Below are 21,483 nucleotides of genomic sequence, written 5' to 3'. Positions count from 1 at the left end.
TGAAAGGCCTATAGTTGACAATAAAGAAAGACGAATGCCTTGTTTATACTGTCATTGGAGGGGAATATGGGGATATTAGAGACCAGGTTCAGTTACAATTTTTTTTATAATTACATGTTTAATTTAGGAGTATTAAACGGAATGTTCCCATTACATTTGTGCATGCAGTTTTAAATGCTGGTGAAAGATTAATATGAGAAAAACGCAACATTGTAACTAACACCACGTGTTATCGCGATAACATATGATGCCTATGTGAAACAGCAAGGCGGACATCCGCTCTCTTTTCGGTGGCAGACTGTTGTCGAGCCAGTTTTACAAAATGAAGGTAAGATAATTCAATTCAACTCATCTTTCAAATAACATGTATATCCTTGTTAATGTCCAGGCCGAATTGGAGTAGTTTATTACAATATTATAACACGGTATCTTGTTTAGTCAGATATTGCATTGTATTTTAGGATGCATGTTGATTTTGTTGCTAGCTAGCTAGCTAGCTATGGCTGGCAACGTTACTAAGTGAACCTGAAAACATGTCTGCCTCCTGAGAGAAATGTGCATGTCTTGCCGGGCGTCATTCAAAGAACCGCAACAACGTATCCTCTGTTCTTTGGGGTGGGGGTACGAATATGATCTCTGATGTGGGTTTGTTCACACATCCATATTTCGCCAATCAGTTGCAGGTTTGTTAATCGCAATGTAGTCATCCTCAAGGCCGCTTACAGCCAGCTAGCTTCCGACATTGGTTAACTACAGTTAACGTTAGCTACTTAACAGCGTGTCCCTGGATCGTTCCAAATAGTGTGAAGCTAGCTGCCGAATTATTTTCCCGTGACTGAAATTCACTTGCATCCCGTGTTCTGTATAACGAATCTTGTTTCTAGCTAACAATAATTAACCGATTGCATTAACAGCCAACATGCTAGCATCCCGTGTACATCTGCATCATGTTGCACTCAATTCAGCTGTCTCACCATCGTTTTGGTTAGGCTACTGTAGTAGTTAATTATTCAAGACATTTAAAGTTGGTTATGGATGGGTAGCATAGGTGCAAGGTGATCGTCTGGCAAGCAATCTGCCTGATGTACATTGCTATGGTCTTCTCAACTAGGAGAGCTTGCTACATCTGGTCAATCTACAACACACTGATCTATATATGTCTCTTTCAGCTGAATATCTCGTTTCCTGCCACTGGCTGTCAGAAGCTGATTGAAGTGGATGATGAGCGCAAGTTGCGAACCTTCTACGAGAAGCGTATGGCCACAGAGGTGGCTGCTGATCCCCTGGGAGATGAGTGGAAGGTAAGCTACAGTCACTAAGAAAGATGCTCAGTTTTCAGATCCTGCAGGCAATTTTTACAAATAGTTAAATTAGTTAGCCTCAAACTCAAGTGAATGTAGTCTTCATTATTTACTCCAAGCTCATTGACTATAGCACTGGGTAATTTTGGAGTAGTCAATTTAATGCCTTGGATACTGCTCGTGTTCAACTCAACATGATCTCACACAACTTAGTAGACCCTTCCTGGCTGGTCTGTAGGGGGGACAGTGTTGTGCTGCAGAAACTGCAGAGCTGCTTTACAAGATACAACCTTACCCTCTGACCATGGCTGGTTGAACTGCATTGCTCTTTCAACCCTTTCGCTAATACATTTCACTAAACAAATGTCTAACTTGTATGATCATCAGGTCCTTGTATAGAGCAATTTTTTTTTTTTTTTTTTACGTAATCTTGGCTCTCATCTCTCCCAGGGCTACATGGTGCGCATCAGCGGAGGCAACGACAAGCAGGGCTTCCCCATGAAGCAGGGTGTGCTGACCCATGGCCGTGTGCGCTTGCTGCTTGCCAAGGGCCATTCCTGTTACCGCCCCCGTAGGACAGGAGAGCGCAAACGCAAGTCTGTCCGTGGCTGCATCGTTGATGCCAACCTCAGCGTGCTGAACTTGGTTATCATCAAGAAAGGTATGGAGTTGTAGTGATGGTAACCACTTGCTCTGGCACACCTTAGTAGACCCTTTCTGGCTGATCTCTAGCCTCAAAGGGGGGACAGTGTTGTGCTACAGAAACTGTAGAGCTGCTTTACCAGATGCAACCTGACCCTCTGACCATGGCTGGTTGAACTGCAATGCTCTCCCAATCCTTTCCCCATTTTAACATTGGGTTATTTTGAAAGGTCATATTTTTACAAATGTATTATTTAACCTTCATTTTCACAGGGAAGTCCTACTGAGACTAGGGCATTCTAAATTTTTAAAGATGAGTCCTGCATAAATCTAATCTATTAAACACAATATACAAATTTACAAAACCCATTAAGGAAAACAAGACGTGCATGTTTCAAGACTATATACCTTTGAAAACAACTTGATGAACATCCTCAGTGCTGTTCTGCTCCCGCTGCCAGCGCTTGGATGTGGTTAACCATTTGGGTGGTGATTTCTGGAAAGACTTTTTAAAATTTTAAATCTAGTGGCCTGACACCTTTTCCCTCCATCTCCCAGGTGAGAAGGACATCCCCGGCCTGACCGACAGCACTGTGCCCCGCCGCTTGGGACCCAAGAGGGCCAGCAAGATCCGCAAGCTCTTCAACCTGGCCAAGGAGGATGATGTCAGGCAGTATGTTGTGAGGAGACCCCTGACTAAAGAAGGTGAGGCCAACACTGCTTCTAAATGGTCCTGTTAATGAATGGATTGGTAACAAGCTTAGCACATCAGCACTTGTAAACTCTTGACAGCATGATTTTATTTTTTTTAACTTCTAATATTTCTGCTTGCCAATTTGTGCAAAAGTTATTGTCTGGCACACCAGTAGACCCTTTCTGGCTGGTCTGTAGCCTCAAAGGGGGGACAATGTTGTGCTACAGAAACTGTAGAGCTGCTTTACCAGATGCAACCTGACCCTCTGACCATGGCTGGTTGAACTGCAATGCTCTCCCAATAAGTAGATTTGCTAAAATCTCATTTGAGGCAACTTATAGTTTTGTGTGGGACATTTTGAAAGAATGGGACATTTCTTTCATGTGAACATTCAGAATGCTAACTAGAATGAACAACGGCTATAACTCAATCACTAAGATCTACATACATTTCATAAACATTGAAACCTTAACTATTTTCCCATGTGCATGCACACACTTTGTAGTAAATGCCACTGGTAACACCTCTTCTCCCCCATCTTTTCCAGGTAAGAAGCCCAGGACCAAGGCTCCCAGGATCCAGAGGCTAGTGACACCCCGTGTGCTGCAGCACAAGCGCCGCCGCATTGCCCTTAAGAAACAGCGCACCCAGAAGAACAAGGAAGAGGCTTCCGAGTACGCGAAGCTGCTGGCCAAGAGGATGAAGGTACCGAAGGGACTTAGGCACTACTTAGGCATTTGGCTGTAATATGAGTCATTATCTATTATGTGTAATGAATTGCCCTGAATGTTGTGAACACCATTGATTTCATTCCAACGATTCTAAGAGAGTTGATGTATGATTGCAAGTTGACTCATAAAATGGTTAATTCATTAAAAATGTCTGTATATATAAAGTCCCCAATGACGAACAATTTTGTCATTGAGTAACATGTAGGAGGACTAACAAATCTCATCCTTGTTTGCAGGAGGCTAAGGAGAAGCGCCAGGAACAGATCGCTAAAAGGCGCCGTCTCTCCTCCCTTAGGGCCTCCACATCCAAATCTGAGTCCAGCCAGAAGTGAAATGTGGAATTGAATTAAATGTTTTGCTGAAATGCTGTTACTGTTTTTTTTTTTATTGTTTCATACATCTAAAATAATGTCCATGCCTGAAACAAACATCCTGGTTCTATTTGTATTGATCAAAAAGAAAAAGTATGAACCCTTTGGAATTACCTGGATTTTTACATAAATTGGTCAAATGGGATCTGATCTGCCTCTTAAGTTACAACAATAGACAGTGCTTAAACTAATTATTGTATTTTTCTTGTCTATTGAATACATACTTTAAACGTTCAGTGTAGGTTGGAAAAGTATGTGAACCCCAAGGGTAATGACTTCTCCAAAAGCTAATTGGCGTCAGGAGTCGGCTAACCTAGAGTCCAATCAATGAGACGAGATTGGAGATGTTGGTTAGAGCTGTCCTATTTAAAAACTCACACAATGTGAGTTTGCTATTCACAACAAGCATTGCCTGATGTGAACCATGCCTTGAACACGAGTTCTCAGAAAACCCAAGATTAAGAATTGTTGACTTGCGTTTAGCTGGAAAGGGTTACTAAAGTATCTCTAAAAGCCTTTATGTTCACCGTCCACAGTAAGACATTTCAGCACTTGCTACTCCCTAGGAATGGCCGTCCTGCAGAGATGACCCCCAGTCAGAGTCCTGACCTCAAATGTTTGGTTGAGGATATTGGTGCCAAAGGAGGGTCATGCAGTTATTAAATCCAAGGGTTCACATACTTTTCCCATCCTGCACTGCAACTGTTTTATGGTGTATTCAAACAAAGTGTAATTGTGTGTTTAAGCAGACTGATATTAAGCAGACTGTTTATTGTTGTGATTTAGATGAAGATTGGATTATATGACCACTTTATGCAGAACTCCAGGTAATTCCAAAGGGTTCGCATCCTTTTTCTTGACACTAATTGGTGAACACTAAAATCTGTAAAGGGAGTGTAGATAAGACATGAGATGGAATCTGTTTTAATGACTGCCACAGCCCAATGGGCAATCGTAAAATAAATGTAGGTACCCACTGCTATTTAAGGCAGTCTTTGATCTGGAGGGGATCTCTTTAAACAGTTGCCATCCTTTGGAAGCCAGGGTAATGAACAAACAGCTGTTGACACTGCCAAGCTGATGTGCCTGAAGCCGGGGCCAGACAGATTATGACAAATCTGTTTGTACCGTCAACACATGGAACTTTTGCACGTACAGAACTAATTTTCACGTTCTCTTTTCTGTTAGAAAAATACAAATGTGCCTCAATATTAGTACTGCACTTCCACGCAGAGGCTCTGAAAATGGTGATGTTTGTGGACTCGTCACAGGAAAGACGACGGCTCCTTTAAAACGGGAAGCCCCATTCTGATCTTTTTCTCAGTTGGTCTTTTGACCAATCCGAGTTTGGCCTGCCTGTAAATGCAGCCATAAAGTGACCCAGATATACTGACTCAGAAGGGAGAAACTACATGGCTGCTCTGTCTGGTAGAATATTCGAGGGGATGTCCTGAGGCATGGATAACATCCACAAAGAGAACGGGATGAACCATTTACTCTGTCAGACAACAGTTAGGTAAAGCAACTGGGTCATTCATGCTATGGGTGTCAGGTTGAATCAATGGTGTTGTTTACCAATGATTTATAATGAGGTAATGGTCAAGCTGTACAAAGTATTATATAAAGGATGTTTTCACGTTATTTGAAGCAGGAATTCGTGGTTGTTTCGGGATGTTTCAGGATTTAGCCCCGTCAGCCGTTTTATCTCAAGCTCGTGGACAGACGCACGTAACAAAACGGGTGTTGCTGGGATGCGACGGTTAACGTGGAGCTTTGTTCCGGTGCGCAGATTTTTCGGCACTGATTTGGCATGGCTTGGTTAACAGGCTATACATTTGGCTTTAACCTGGGTACCAGTCTGTTTCTGCCATCATTCCACTTGCTTGTCATGCAAAACTCTGCGTTTTTTTGGTACTTACTTCTTACGTTTATACTCAGTAAGAGCTGTGATTTGTTCAAATGAACTCCAGGCCTGCATTAACTACAGAGTGTTACATCAGATAATGTGTTTTACCAAAGCTTTTTGGTATCCATTACTGTGAGTTACAGGTTAAGTACTGTTTGGTGTAGCACAGCGAATTTTCGACCAACCTTAATGTGGCAATACGATCTTCATTCTCGATTCGGCCAAACATGTATTCTAACGTGTCCAGTTGCAGATGATCCATTTGAATTTATAAAATGCTCCATTTATAAAATAAATAAGTAATCCAATAATGTGTACGATGCCATAATGTCTATTTAAAATCTTCTCTCGTTGATTGAGACGGGTGGGTCCACCCCAAAGAAGGAGAAGGATTTAATACACCAGGATTGAATATTTTCCTGGTATTTTACAAATGTCCCACACCGATAATAAATCACTTTTCTCCCAGGTAGTCATGTATATCATTCAAAATCATAATGCATATAAATATGTCTGGATTTGATTAGAGCTTTGATCAGCATGAAAATGCTAACCTGATGCTACCTGAGCCTGATGAGCCATATATGAAATGCATTTTATGATCCATACATTAAAGACATGTAAAGAGCCCAAGCCCAAAAAAAGAAAATCATATTGCAGTTATCCAATACATACAGTGCATTCGGAAGGTATGCAGACCCCTTGACTTTTTCCACATTTTGTTACGTTACAGCCTTATTCTAAAATAGACCACATTTAAAAAATAATCTTCATCTACACACAACACCCCATGACTAAGCAAAAACTGTTTTTTAGATATGTTTGCAAATTTATTGAAAAATAAAAATCAAATTTATTTATATAGAAACCCAGCCTAAAACCCCAAACAGCAAGCAATGCATGTGTTGAAGCACGTTGGCTAGGAAAAACTCCATAGAAAGGCCAAAACCTAGGAAGATACCTAGAGAGGAACCAGGCTATGAGGGGTGGCCAGTCCTCTTCTGGCTGTGCCGGGTGGAGATTATAACAGAACATGGCCAAGATGTTCAAATGTTCATAAATGACCAGCATGGTCAAATAATAGGTCTGGAACAGGTAGCACGTCCAGTGAACAGGTCAGGATTCTATAGCCGCAGGCAGAACAGTTGAGACTGGAGCAGCAGCACGGCCAGGTGGACTGGGGACAGCAAGAAGTCATCATGCCAGGTAGTCCTGAGGCATGGTCCTATGGCTCAGGTCCTCCGAGAGAGAGAACGGAGAGAGAGCATACTTAAATTCACACAGGACACCGGATAAGACAGGAGAGGTACTCCAGATATAACAAACTGACCCTAGCCCCCTGACACATAAAACTACTGCAGCATAAATACTGGAGGCTGAGACAGGAGGGGTCAGGAGACACTGTGGCCCCATCCGATGATACCCCCGGACAGGGCCAAACAGGAAAGATATAACAGCAACCAATTTGCCAAAGCACACCACTAGAGGGATATCTTCAACCACCAACTTACCATCCTGAGACAAGGCCGAGTATAGCCCACAAAGATCTCCGCCACGGCACAACCCAAGGGGGGGCGCCAACCCAGACAGGAAGATCACATCAGTGACTCAACCCACTCAAGTGACGCACCCCTCCTAGGGACGGCATGGAAGAGCACAAGTAAGCCAGTGACTCAGCCCATGTAATAGGGTTAGAGGCAGAGAATCCCAGTGGAAAGAGGGGAACCGGCCAGGCAGAGACAGCAAGGGTGGTTCGTTGCTCCAGTGCCTCACCTTCACACCCCTGTGCCAGACTACATTCAATCATTTGACCCACTGAAGAGATGAGTCTTCAGTAAAGACTTAAAGTTTGAGACCGAGTTTGCGCCTCTCACATGGGTAGGCAGACCATTCCATAAAAATGGAGCTCTATAGGAGAAAGCCCTGCCTCCAGCTGTTTGCTTAGAAATTCTAGGGACAATTAGGAGGCCTGCGTCTTGTGACCGTAGCGTACGTGTAGGTATGTACGGCAGGACCAAATCAGAGAGATAGGTAGGAGCAAGCCCATGTAATGCTTTGTAGGTTAGCAGTAAAACCTTGAAATCAGCCCTTGCCTTGACAGGAAGCCAGTGTAGGGAGGGTAGCACTGGAGTAATATGATACATTTTTTTGGTTCTAGTCAGGATTCTAGCAGCCGTATTTAGCACTAACTGAAGTTTATTTAGTGCTTTATCCGGGTAGCCGGAAAGTAGAGCATTGCAGTAGTCTAACCTAGAAGTAACAAAATCATGGATACATTTTTCTGCATCATTTTTGGACAACATTTCTGATTTTTGCAATGTTACGTAGATGTCCTTGAAACAGTCTTGATATGTTCGTCAAAAGAGAGATCAGGGTCCAGAGTAACGCCGAGGTCCTTAACAGTTTTATTTGAGACGACTGTACAACCATTAAGATTAATTGTCAGATTCGACAGAAGATCTCTTTGTTTCTTGGGACCTAGAACAAGCATCTCTGTTTTGTCAGAGTTTAAAAGTAGAAAGTTTGCAGCCATCCACTTCCTTATGTCTGAAACACAGGCTTCTAGCGAGGGCAATTTTGGGGCTTCACCATGTTTCATTGAAATGTACAGCTGTGTGTCATCCGCATAGCAGTGAAAGTTAACATTATGTTTTCGAATGACATTCCCAAGAGGTAAAATATATAGTGAAAACAATAGTGGTCCTAAAACAGAACCTTGAGGAACACCGACATTTACAGTTGATTTGTCAGAGGACAAACCATTCACAGAGACAAACTGATATCTTTCCGACAGATAAGATCTAAACCAGGCCAGAACTTGTCCGTGTAGACCAATTTGGGTTTCCAATCTCTCCAAAAGAATGTGGTGATCGATGGTATCAAAAGCAGCACTATAAGGTCTAGGAGCACGAGGACAGATGCAAAGCCTCGGCTTGATGCCATTAAAAGGTCATTTACCACCTTCACAAGTGCAATCTCAGTGCTATGATGGGGTCTAAAACCAGACTGAAGCATTTCATATACATCGTTTGTCTTCAGGAAGGCAGTGAGTTGCTGCGCAACAGCCTTTTCTAAAAATTGAGAGGAATGGAAGATTCAATATAGGCCGATAGTTTTTTATATTTTCTGTGTCAAGGTTTGGCTTTTTCAAGAGAGGCTTTATTACTGCCACTTTTAGTGAGTTTGGTACACATCCGGTGGATAGAGAGCCATTTATTATGTTCAACATAGGAGGGCCAAGCACAGGAAGCAGCTCTTTCAGTAGTTTAGTAGTTTAGTTGGAATAGGGTCCAGTATGCAGTTTGAAGGTTTAGAGGCCATGATTATTTTCATCATTGTGTCAAGAGATATAGTACTAAAACACTTGAGTGTCTCTCTTGATCCTAGGTCCTGGCAGAGTTGTGCAGACTCAGGACAACTGAGCTTTCAAGGAATACGCAGATTTAAAGAGGAGTCCGTAATTTGCTTTCTAATAATCATGATTTTTTCCTCAAAGAAGTTCATGAATTTATTACTGCTGAAGTGAAAGCCATCCTCACTTGGGGAATGCTGCTTTTTAGTTAGCTTTGCGACAGTATCAAAAATACATTTCGGATTGTTCTTATTTTCCTCAATTAAGTTGGAAAAATAGGATGATCGAGCAGCAGTAAGGGCTCTTCCAGATACCTTCCTAAAACCAGATACCTTAAGTATTCAGAGCCTTTGCTATGTGACTCGAAATTGAGCTCAGGTGCCTCAGGTGCATTTCCATTGATCATCCTTGAGATGTTTCTACATCTTGGAGTCCACCTGTATCATTCTTAAAATGGAAGAAGTTTGGAACCACCAAGACTCTTCTTAGAGCTGGCCACCCGGCCAAACTGAGCAATTGGGGAAGAAGGGCCTTGGTCAGGGAAGTGACCAATAACCCGATTGGAGCTCTGAGAACCTTCCAGAAGAACAACCATCTCTGCAACTATCCACCAATCAGGCCTTTATGGTAAAGTGGCAAGACGGAAGCCACTTCTCCGTAAAAGGCGCATGACAGCCTGCTTGGAGTTTGCCAAAAGGCACCTAAAGACTCTGAGACCATGAGAAACAATATTCTCTAGTCTGATGAAACCAAGATTGAACTCTTTGGCCTGAATGCCAAGCGTCACATCTGGAGGAACCCTGGCAGCAGCATGCTGTGGGGATTTTTTTCAGTGGCAGGGACTGGGAGATTAGTCAGGATTGAGGGAAAGATGAACAGAGCCAATTGAGAGAACCTTGATGAAAACCTGCCCCAGAGCGCTCAGGACCTCAGACTGGGGCTAACGTTCACCTTCCAAAAGGACACCGATCCTAAGCACACAAGCAAGACAACTCAGGATTTGCTTCAGGACAAGTCTCTGAAGGTCCTTGAGTGGCCCAGTCAGAGCCCGGACTTGAACCCGATTTAATATCTCTGGAGAGACCTGAAAATAGCTGTGCAGCGACACTCCCCATCCAGCCTGACAGAGCTTGAGGATCTGCAGAGAAGGATGGGAGAAACTCCACAAATACACGTGTGCCAAGCTTGTAGCGTCATACCAAAGAAGACTTGAGGCTGTAATCGCTGCCAAAAGTGCAAGAACTGAGAAAAGGGTCTGAATACTTATGAAAATGTGATCTTTTAAATTTTTATACATTTGCTAAAATTGCTAAAACTATTTTTTTCCTTGTCATTATGGGGTATTGTGTGTAGATTGACGAGGGGGAACAAAACAATTGAATCCATTTTAGAATTAGGCTGTAAAGTAACAAAATGTAGAAAAGGTTACTGGCTACTGCACATTACACACAACAGGAAAAAAGAAAAGCCCATAGATGTTGATGCTACCTTTGGTAAATACACTGAACAAAAATATAAACACAACAGGTAAAGTGTTGGTCCCATGTTTTATGAGCTGAATTAAAAAATCTCTGAAATGTTCCATTATGCACAAAAATCATCCTGATTGGCTGGGCCTGGCTCCCCAGTTGGTGGACCTGGCTGCCAAGTGGGTGGGCCTATCCCATCCAAGGCTGCACCCCTGCCCAGTCATGTAAAATCCATAGATTAGGGCCTAATTTATTCATTTAAATTGACTGATTTCCTTATATGAACTGTAACGCAGTAAAATCTTTGAAATTGTTGCATGTTGCGTTTTATCAATTAAACTAGCTCCAGTAGGCTAATATTTTTGAGTGTGAACTGTATTACTGTACTGCAGGGCTGCCCAACCCTCTTCCTGGAGATCTACTGTCCTGTAGGTTTTCAGTCCAACTCAAATTTAGCATATCTGATTCAGCTAGTTAAGTTGATGTTGAGCAGCTAATTAGTAGAATCAGGTGTGTTAAATTAGGTTTGGATTGAAAACCCACAGGATGGTAAATCTCCAGGAAGAGGGTTGGGCAGTCTTGCTGTACTGTATTGAATTATACTGTATTATTATATGGACTGAAATTACTCACATCGTACAAACCATGATAAACCAGGAGAGAACATGTGATTCTGGTGCAGCGCCTGCGGCCTACAAAGTTAAAAATATAGGCTAGCGAATTTGATTTTAATTTTGAAATATAATAGTGCCTATTTGTATAGGCTAATTAGTAGGCTGTCGCATATATACAGTTGAAGTCGGAAGTTTACATACACCTTAGCCAAATACATTTAAACTCAGTTTTTCACAATTCCTGACATTTAATCCTAGTAAAAATTCCCTGTCTTTTGATCAGTTAGGATCACCACTTTATTTTAAGAATGTGAAATGTCAGAATAATAGTAGGGAGTGATTTACATACTCTCAATTAGTATTTGGTAGCATTGCCTTTAAATTGTTTAACTTGGGTCAAACGTTTCGTGTAGCCTTCCACAAGCTTCCCACAATAAGTTGGGTGAATTTTGGCCCATTCCTCCTGACAGTGCTGGTGTAACTGAGTCAGGTTTGTAGGCCTCCTTGCTCACACACGCTTTTTCAGTTCTGCCCACACATTTTTTATGGGATTGAGGTCAGGGCTTTGTGATGGCCACTCCAATACCTTGACTTTGTTGTCCTTTAACCATTTTGCCACAACTTTGGAGGTATGCTTGGGGTCGTCCATTTGGAAGACCCATAACTTGAAAATGATGTGATATCTTAGAAAATAGAGGTAACTGTCAAAATAAAGGAAACACGTGAGTAAATGAGGGATACAAATTATTTTGAAAGCAGGTGCTTCCACACAGGTGTGGTTCCTGAGTTAATTAAGCAATCAAACCAAATGTTGATTGTCACATTGTCACGAGAACTTTCAATCCCAATGATGATAACAATCACTATACCTTTGACCAATTCCCCCTTGGTTGTAAAGCTAGGGTTAATAAAAAATTGGGCAAATACTCAGATTCTGCAAAATGTTCGTTGTAGTTTATTCATGAGTGCTCTCAAGTCAACCAACATTTGAACAGTCTTTATAACCCCCTCTACTCTCTCTCTCTCTCTCTCTCTCACTCACTCACTCACTCACTCACTCACTCACTCACTCACTCACTCACAGACACAGACAATTTTATCACTTTTCTACCAGCCTTGGCAGTTTCTCACCGTTCTTTTCCTCCCCAGATAAGAGAGGCCTTGGAAGTGCCCTCCTGTTGTAGCTATCATGTGTAGTCTACCAGCCTCTGTTTTCCTCACATATTTCTCCCTCTTAACTTGTCCCACATTGGAATATAGTCTTACACGTTTCAGGGTGGATTTCTTTAGTCATTACCTTAAACATATAAATTCCCTTATCACACATGCGCCGAATACAACAGGTGTAGACTTTACAGTGAAATGCTTATAGTTTGGGTAGCCATTTGATCAGCTGTTCAGGAGTCTTACGGCTTGGCGGTAGAAGCTGTTAAGAATCCGTCTGGCCAGCGGCCTTGTGAATGTTGACCTGTTTAAAAGGTCTTACTCACATCGGCTGCGGAGAGCATGATCACACAGTCGTCCGGAACAGCTCTCATGCATGCTTCAGTGTTGCTTGCCTCGAATCTAGCAAAGAAGTATTTAGCTTGTCTTGCTTGCCTCAAAGCAATCATAGAAGTCATTTAGCTTGTCTGGTAGGCTCGTGTCACTGGGAAACTCGAGGCTGTGTTTCCCTTTGTAGTCTGTAATAGTTTGCAAGCCCTGCCACATCCGACGAGCATCGGAGCCAGTATAGTATGATTCAATCTTAGTCCTGTATTGACGCTTTGCCTGTTTGATGGTTCATCTGAGGGCATAGGGGGATTTCTTATAAGCATCCAGATTAGAGCCTCACTCCTTGAAAGCGGCAGCTCTACCCTTTAGCTCAGTGCGGATGTTGCCTGTAATCCATGGCTTCTGGTTGGGGTATGTACGTACAGTCACTGTGGGGAATCAAATCAAATTGTATTTGTCACATACACATGGTTAGCAGATGTTAATGCGAGTGTAGTGAAATGCTTGTGCTTCTAGTTCCGACAATGCAGTAATAACCAACGAGTAATCTAGCTAACAATTCCAAAACTACTACCTTATACACACAAGTGTAAAGGGATAAAGAATATGTACATAAAGATATATGAATGAGTGATGGTACAGAGCGGCATAGGCAAGGTGCAGTAGATGGTATCGAGTACAGTATATACATATGAGATGAGTATGTAAACAAAGTGGCATAGTTTAAAGTTGATAGTGATACATGTATTACATAAAGATGCAGTAGATGATATAGAGTACAGTATATACGTATACATATGAGATAAATAATGTAGGGTATGTAAACATTATATTAAGTAGCATTGTTTAAAGTGGCTAGTGATATATTTTACATCAATTCCCATCAATTCCCATTATTAAAGTGGCTGGAGTTGAGTCAGTGTGTTGGCAGCAGCCACTCAATGTTAGTGGTGGCTGTTTAACAGTCTGATGGCCTTGAGATAGAAGCTGTTTTTCAGTCTCTCGGTCCCAGCTTTGATGCACCTGTACTGACCTCGCCTTCTGGATGATAGCGGGGTGAACAGGCAGTGGCTCGGGTGGTTGTTGTCCTTGATGATCTTTATGGCCTTCCTGTGACATTGGGTGGTGTAGGTGTCCTGGAGGGCAGGTAGTTTGCCCCCGGTGATGCGTTGTGCAGACCTCACTACCCTCTGGAGAGCCTTACGGTTGTGGGCGGAGCAGTTGCCGTACCAGGCGGTGATACAGCCCGACAGAATGCTCTCGATTGTGCATCTGTAGAAGTTTGTGAGTGCTTTTGGTGACAAGCCGAATTTCTTCAGCCTCCTGAGGTTGAAGAGGCGCTGCTGCGCCTTCTTCACGATGCTGTCTGTGTGGGTGGACCAATTCAGTTTGTCTGTGATGTGTACGCCGAGGAACTTAAAACTTACTACCCTCTCCACTACTGTTCCATCGATGTGGATAAGGGGGTGTTCCCTCTGCTGTTTCCTGAAGTCCACAATCATCTCCTTAGTTTTGTTGACGTTGAGTGTGAGGTTATTTTCCTGACACCACACTCCGAGGGCCCTCACCTCCTCCCTGTAGGCCGTCTCGTCGTTGTTGTTAATCAAGCCTACCACTGTTGTGTCGTCCGCAAACTTGATGATTGAGTTGGAGGCGTGCGTGGCCACGCAGTCGTGGGTGAACAGGGAGTACAGGAGAGGGCTCAGAACGCACCCTTGTGGGGCCCCAGTGTTGAGGATCAGCGGGGTAGAGATGTTGTTACCTACCCTCACCACCTGGGGGCAGCCTGTCAGGAAGTCCAGTAGCCAGTTGCACAGGGCGGGGTCGAGACTCAGGGTCTCAAGTTTGATGACGAGTTTGGAGGGTACTATGGTGTTAAATGCTGAGCTGCACTTATTGATGAAGACAGTGACTGATGTGGTGTACTCGTCATCAGAATAATCCTGGAACATATTTCAGTCTGTGCTAGCAAAACAGTCATGTGGCTTAGCATCTGCGTCATCTGACCACTTCTTTATTGGCCGAGTCATAGGTGCTTCCAGCTTTAGTTTGCGCTTATAAGCAGGAATCAGGAGGATATAATTATGGATTTTCCAAATGGGAGAGCTTTGTACGCATCTCTGTGTGTGGAGCAAAGGTGGTAAAGTTTTTTTCCCCTCTGGTTGCACATTTAACATGCTGGTAGAAATGAGGTTAAACGGATTTAAGTTTCCCTGCATTAAAGTCACTGGCCATTAGGAGCGCCGCCTCTGGATGAGCGTTTTCCTGTTTGCTTATGGCCTTATACAGCTCATTGAGTGCAGACTTAGTGCCAGCATCCGTTTGTGTTGGTAAATAGACCGCTACGAAAAATATAGATAAACTCTCTTGGTAAATAGTGTGGTCTACAGCTTATCATGAGATACTCTACATCAGGCGAGCAAAACCTCAATACTTATTTAATCTCTATGGGACAGTTGAGCTAACGTGTGCTAATGTGATTAACATGAGGTTGTAAGTAACAAGAACATGTACCAGGACATAGACATATCTGATATGGGCAGAAAGCTTATTCTTGTTAATCTAACTGCACTGTCCAATTTACAGGAGCTATTACAGTGAAATAATACCATGCTATTGTTTGAGGAGAGTGCACAGTTATGAACTTGAAAATGTATCAATAAACCAATTAGGCACATTTGGACAGTCTTGATACAACATTTTGAACAGAAATGCAATGGTTCATTGAATCGGTCTAAAACTTTGCACATACACTGCTGGCAGCTAGTGGCTAAAATCTAAATTGCACCTAAACTGGAATAATACATTGTGGCCTTTCTATTGCATTTCAAAATTAAAAGTATTATCTTTTACCAGGTCTAATGTGTTATATTCTCCTACATTAATTTCACATTTCCACAAACTTCAAATAGTTTCCTTTCAAACGGTATCAAGAATATACATATCCTTGCTTCAGGTTCTGAGCTACAGGCAGTTAGATTTGGGTATGTCATTTTAGCTAAAAATTGAAAAAAATGGTCCTTATAAGAGGCCTTAATATTAGATTTTGTGCCCCAGCTGTTGTTGACAATTATACACAGACCGCCACCCCTTGTCTTACCGGAGGCATATGTTCTATCTTGCCGATGCAGCGTAAACTCTACAAGTTGTATTTTATCCATGTGTCCGTTCAGCCACGACTGAAACAAGATATTACAGTTTTTAATGTCCCGTTAGTAGGATATCTCATCTATTTTGTCATCCAATGATTGTACGTTGGCTAATAGGACTGATGTTAGAGGCAGATTACTCACTCACTGTCGGATTGTTACAAGGCACCCCGACCTATGTCCCCGATATCTCTGTCTCTTTCTCCTGTGAATGATGGGGACGAGGGCCTTGTCGGGTGTCTGAAATAAATCCTTTGCATCCGACTCCTTAAAGAAGAAATCTTTGTACAGTACGAGGTGAGTAATCGCTGTCCTGATATCCAGAAGCTCTTTTCGGTCATAAGAGACGGTGGCAGAAACATTATGTACAAAATAAGTTACAAATAACGCAAACAAAACACACACAATAGCACAAGCCCGTAAAACGGCAGCCATCTCTTCTGCCACCATTCATTGACATCCCATCATGCTTAGGATCATGTATAAAAATGGCAAGGGATAGTTCAACTAAATGACTAAATGACTGTCACGTATACTCCCTCTCCTGCGCTCTAGGTTACCTGGCTGCTCAATATTTCTCTCACTTGTCACCATCGTTATGCACACCAATGCCTCAGACTCAGCTGGAGTCCATCACCTGCCTGATTACCTTCTATGTTACTCCCTTTGGTTTCTTCCCCGGGCGTTATTGTTTCTGTTTCATATCTGTTTCGTGTTTTGTATTATGTTCCATTTATTTATTAAATATTCACTCCCTGAACTTGATTCCCGACTCTCAGCGCACACATTACAATGACACATTGCTTTCCTTACCCTGTAAGGTATGCCAGCAAGCCATGCTTTGGTTTTATTTACATGGCATTGTTTCCAAATGCTAACATTTTAGCATTTGTGGCACAAATCCCATTCAAGTCATGGTATCGATATTAGCATTTTTCACGCAACATGTACAAATCACACGAAAGTATCTACAATTATTTGTAGTGGCCAAGCCAAATTTCTTCAGCTTCCTGAGGTTGAAGAGGCGCTGTTGCGCCTTCTTCACCACACCGTCTGTGTGGATGGACCATTTCAGATTGTCAGTGGTGTACGCTGAGGAACTTGAAGCTTTCCACCTTCTCCACTGCGGTCCCGTCGATGTGGATAGAGGCGTGCTCCCTCTGCTGTTTCCTTAAGTCCAAGATCAGCTCCTTCGTTTTGTTGACCTTCAGGGAGAGGTTATTTTCCTGGCACCACTCCGCCAGGGCCCTTACCTCCTCCCTATAGGCTGCATCGTTTGTGGATCTATTGGGCGGTATGCAAATTTAAGTGGGTCTAGGGTGTCAGGTAAGGTAGCGGTGATATGATCCTTAACTAGCCTCTCAAAGCACTTCATGATGACAGAAGTGAGTGCTATGGGGCGATGGTATCCTTAACTAGCCTCTCAAAGCACTTCATGATGACAGAAGTGAGTGCTATGGGGCGAAGTGAGTGCTATGGGGCGATGGTATTAGTTCAGTTACCTTTGCTTTCTTGGGTGCACGAACAATGGTGGGCATGTTGAAGCAAGTGGGGACAGCAGACTGGGATGGGGAGAGATTGAATATGTCCGTAAACACTCCAGCCAGCTGGTCAGCTCTGAGGATGCGTCTAGGGATGCCGTCTGGGCCGGCAGCCTTGCGAGGTTTAACATGCCTAAATGGCTTACAGTCCTTGGGAGTGGGCCATGTCAGTGGCACTGTGTTATCCTCAAAGTAGATCAAGGTCCGGGGATCCATGATAATCAAACATTTCAATAAGCATTTCTCCACGGCTGGCCATGCTTTCCTTCTGGCTACCCCAACCCCGGCCAACAGCTCCGCACCCCCCGCAGCTACTTGCCCGAGCCTCCCCAGCTTCTCCTTCACCCAAATCCAGAAAGCAGATGTTCTGAAAGAGCTGCAAAACCTGAACCCGTACAGTACAAATCAGCTGGGCTAGACAATTTGGACCCTCTCTTTCTAAAATGATTCGCTGCCATTGTTGCAACCCCTATTACCAGTCTGTTCAACCTCTCTTTCGTGTCGTCCGAGATCCCTAAAGATTGGAAAGCTGCCGTGGTCATCCCCCTCTTCAAAGGGGGTGACACTCTAGACGCAAACTGTTATAGACCTATATCCATCCTGCCCTGCCTTTCTAAAGTCTTCAAAAGCCAAGTTAATAAACAGATCACTGATCATTCCGAATCCCACCGTACCTTCTCCGCTGTGCAATCCGGTTTCCGAGCTGGTCATGGGTGCACCTCAGCCACACTCAAGGTACTAAACGATATCCTAACCGCCATCGATAAGACAGTACTGTGCAGCCATTTTCATCGACCTGGCCAAGGCTTTTGACTCTGTCAATCACCGTATTCTTATCGGCAGACTCAATAGCCTTGGTTTCTCAAATGACTGCCTTGCCTGGTTCACCAACTACTTCGAAGACAGAGTTCAGTGTGTCAAATCGGAGGGCCTGTTGTCCGGACCTCTGGCAGTCTCTATGGGGGTTACCACTGGGTTCAAATCTCAGGCCGACTCTTTTCTCTGTATATATCAACAATGTCGCTCTTTCTGCGGGTGATTCTCTGATCCACCTCCACGCAGACGACACCATTCTGTATACATCTGGCCCTTGTTTGGACACTGTGTTAACTAACCTCCAAACGAGCTTCAATGTCATAAAACACTCCTCCCGTGGCCTCCAACTGCTCTTAAACGCTAGTGAAACTAAATGCATTTTTTTCAACCGTTCACTGCCTGCACCCGCCTGCCCGACTAGCATCACTACTCTGGACGGTTCTGACCTAGAATACGTGGACAACTACAAATACCTAGGTGTCTGGCTTGACTGTAAACTCTCCTTCCAGACTCATATTAAACATCTCCAATCCAAAATCAAATCTAGAATCGGCTTTCTATTTCGCAAACAAAGCCTCCTTCTCTCACGCTGCCAAATTTACCCTAGTAAAACTGACTATCCTACCGATCCTCGACTTCGGCGATGTCATCTACAAAATAGCTTCCAATACTTTACTCAGCAAACTGGATGCACTCTATCACAGTGCCATCTGTTGTTACCAAAACCCCTTATACCACCCACCACTGCGACCTGTATGCTCTAGTCGGCTGGCCCTCGCTACATATTCGTCGCCAAACCCACTGGCTCCAGGTCATCTATAAGTCTATGCTAGGTAAAGCTCCACCTTATCTCAGCTCACTGGTCATGATAACAACACCCACCCGTAGCACGCGCTCCAGCAGGTATATCTCACTGGTCATCCCCAAAGCCAACACCTCCTTTGGCCTTCTTTCCTTCCAGTTCTCTGCTGCCAGTGACTGGAACGAATTGCAAAAATCGTTGAAGCTGGAGACTTACATTTCCCTCACTAACTTTAAACATCAGCTATCTGAGCAGCTAACCAATCACTGCAGCTGTACATAGTCCATCTGTAAATAGCCCACCCAATCTACCTACCTCATCCCCGTACTGTTTTTATTGACCTTTCTGCTCTTTTGCACACCAGTTTCACTACTTGAACATCATCTGCTTGTTATCATCTGCTCATCTATCACTCCAGTGTTAATCTGCTAAATTGTAATTACTTTGCTACTATGGCCTATTTATTGTCTTACCTCCTCACGCCATTTGCACACACTGTATATAGACTTTCTTTTTTTCTATTGCGTTATTGACTGTACGCTTGTTTATTCCATGTGTAACTCTGTGTTGCTGTTTGTGTCGCACTGCTTTGCTTTATCTTGGCCAGGTCGCAGTTGTAAATGAGAACTTGTTCTCAACTAGCTTACCTGGTTAAATAAAGGTGAAATATATATATATTTTTTAAAGGTGTTCAGCTTGTCCGGGAGCAAGACGGTGTTCGCGACGTGGCTGGTTTTCTCTTGTTAATCCGTGATTGTCTGTAGACCCTGCCACATACGTCTCAACTCTCTCTACTGCCATGCGGAGGGAATACCTACACTGTTTGTATTCCACCATATTCCCAGTACCCTTGCCACGGTTAAATAAGGTGGTTCGCGCTTTCTGTTTTGCACGAATGCTGCCATCTATCCACGGTTTCTAGTTTGTGTAGGTTTTAATAGGCACAGTGGGAACACTATCCCCTATACATTTCCTGATGAACTCAGTCACCGTGTCCGTGTTTATGCCAATGTTATTCTCAGAGGCTACCCAGTCCGCATGATCAAAACAATCTTGAAGCATGCATTCCGATTGGTTAGACCAACTTTGAATCAACCTTAGTATCTGCTCTTCCTGTTTGCTCCTCCCTTCCTATAGGAAGAAACTCAATGTGATCAGATTTGCCAAAGGCAGGGCGTGGTAGGGCCTTTTAGGCATCCAGGAAGGGGGAGTAGCAGTGGTGAAGTGTTTTTCCAGCGCGAGTACTACAGTCAATGTGTTGATAGAACTTTGATAGCGTTTTCCTCAAATTCGATTTTTTAAAATCCCCAGCTACAATAAATGCGGCATCAGGATATGTAGTTTCCAGTGGAGGTCCTTGGGGGCCGTCATAGTATCGGCTTGAAGGGGAATATACACGGCTGTGACTATAACCAAAGAGAATTCTCTTGCGAGGTAATACGGTCATCATTTGATTGTGCGATATTTTATGTCGGGTGAACAAAAGGACTTGAGTTTCTGTACATTATCACAATCACACCACGAGTAGTTAATCATGAAACATACACCACCGCCTTTCTTCTTTCCGGAGAGTTATTTATTCCTGTATGCACAATGTACTGAGAACCCAGCTGGCTGTATGGACGGGGACATTATATCCGGAGAGAGCCATGATTCTGTTTAACAGAGTATGTTACAGTCCCTGATGCCTCTTTGGAAGGAGATCCTCGCCCTGAGCTCGTCTACTTTATTGTGGAGAGACTGAACATTAGTGAGACGTCTACTCCGAATACTTCTTCTCCACCGGGGGCATCTTGGAGCAGACTCTGGAATAAGTTCAATTGCCTTGGGGGGGTACGATCTAAGAATCCAATTCGGGAAAGTCGTATTCCTGGTTGTAATGCTGGCGAGTTACCACCGCTCTGATATCCAAAAGTTATTTCCAGCTGTATGTAATAACAAAAAAACCTTCTGGGCTAATGTAAGAAATAACACAGACAAAAAACGAAATCCAGCAAAGTTGCTTAGGAGCTAGAGGCAGAGCTGCCATGTCTGTCAGCGCTATCTTTACTTGTTTGGACCACAGACTTTGTCTTGTGCTCAACATACTACAGCAAGAACAACTTATTACCCTGCTGACCACCATCATAGACATAATATCAACTCACAACTGTAGCAGACAAAAGGGAAACTGTCATTGCAGTTCAGTGTAATACTGATAAGACTGTTTATTGTATTGAAGTGTGACAGTGCTGATTCAAGTCAATAATGTAGAAAATACATATTCACCACTTGAAGATGAAGGTGCAGTTGTTCCATCTTGAGTGGTTGTAGGTTCAGTTGTTGGGAACATGGCTGTTGTTATACGATGCACTTGGGAAAGTATTCAGACCCCTTGGTTATTTTCCACATTTTGTTACATTACAGACTCATTCTAAAATTGTTTAAGTAGTTTTATTCCGTCGTCAATATACATACAATAGCCCATAACAACAAAGCAAAACAGATGTAGAAATTTGTGCAAAAAACCCTCCCCAAAAAACACTGATATATTACATTTACATAAGAATTCAGACCCTTTACTCAGTACTTTGTTGACGCATCTTTGGCAGCATTTACAGC

The 21,483-nt window shown here is 43.2% G+C and overlaps 1 protein-coding gene across 1 annotated transcript; it reads left to right on the top strand.

Annotated features, from left to right (window-relative positions):
- Positions 1 to 231: 231 nt before the first annotated feature.
- Positions 232 to 3,732, top strand: LOC115137212 (small ribosomal subunit protein eS6). The gene is made up of 6 exons (XM_029673380.2): positions 232 to 328; positions 1,170 to 1,301; positions 1,752 to 1,962; positions 2,502 to 2,648; positions 3,185 to 3,342; positions 3,605 to 3,732. The coding sequence occupies exons 1-6, from the start codon at positions 323 to 325 to the stop codon at positions 3,698 to 3,700; spliced, it is 750 nt and encodes a 249-aa protein (XP_029529240.1). The 5' UTR covers positions 232 to 322; the 3' UTR covers positions 3,701 to 3,732.
- The last annotated feature ends 17,751 nt before the right edge of the window (positions 3,733 to 21,483 follow it).

The sequence above is a fragment of the Oncorhynchus nerka genome, linkage group LG11 (genome assembly GCF_034236695.1).
Source record: "Oncorhynchus nerka isolate Pitt River linkage group LG11, Oner_Uvic_2.0, whole genome shotgun sequence".
NCBI classification, from domain to species: Eukaryota; Metazoa; Chordata; class Actinopteri; order Salmoniformes; family Salmonidae; genus Oncorhynchus; species Oncorhynchus nerka.
The sequence above is the reverse complement of the archived record's forward strand: the minus strand, read 5'-3'. Positions and strand labels throughout refer to the sequence as shown.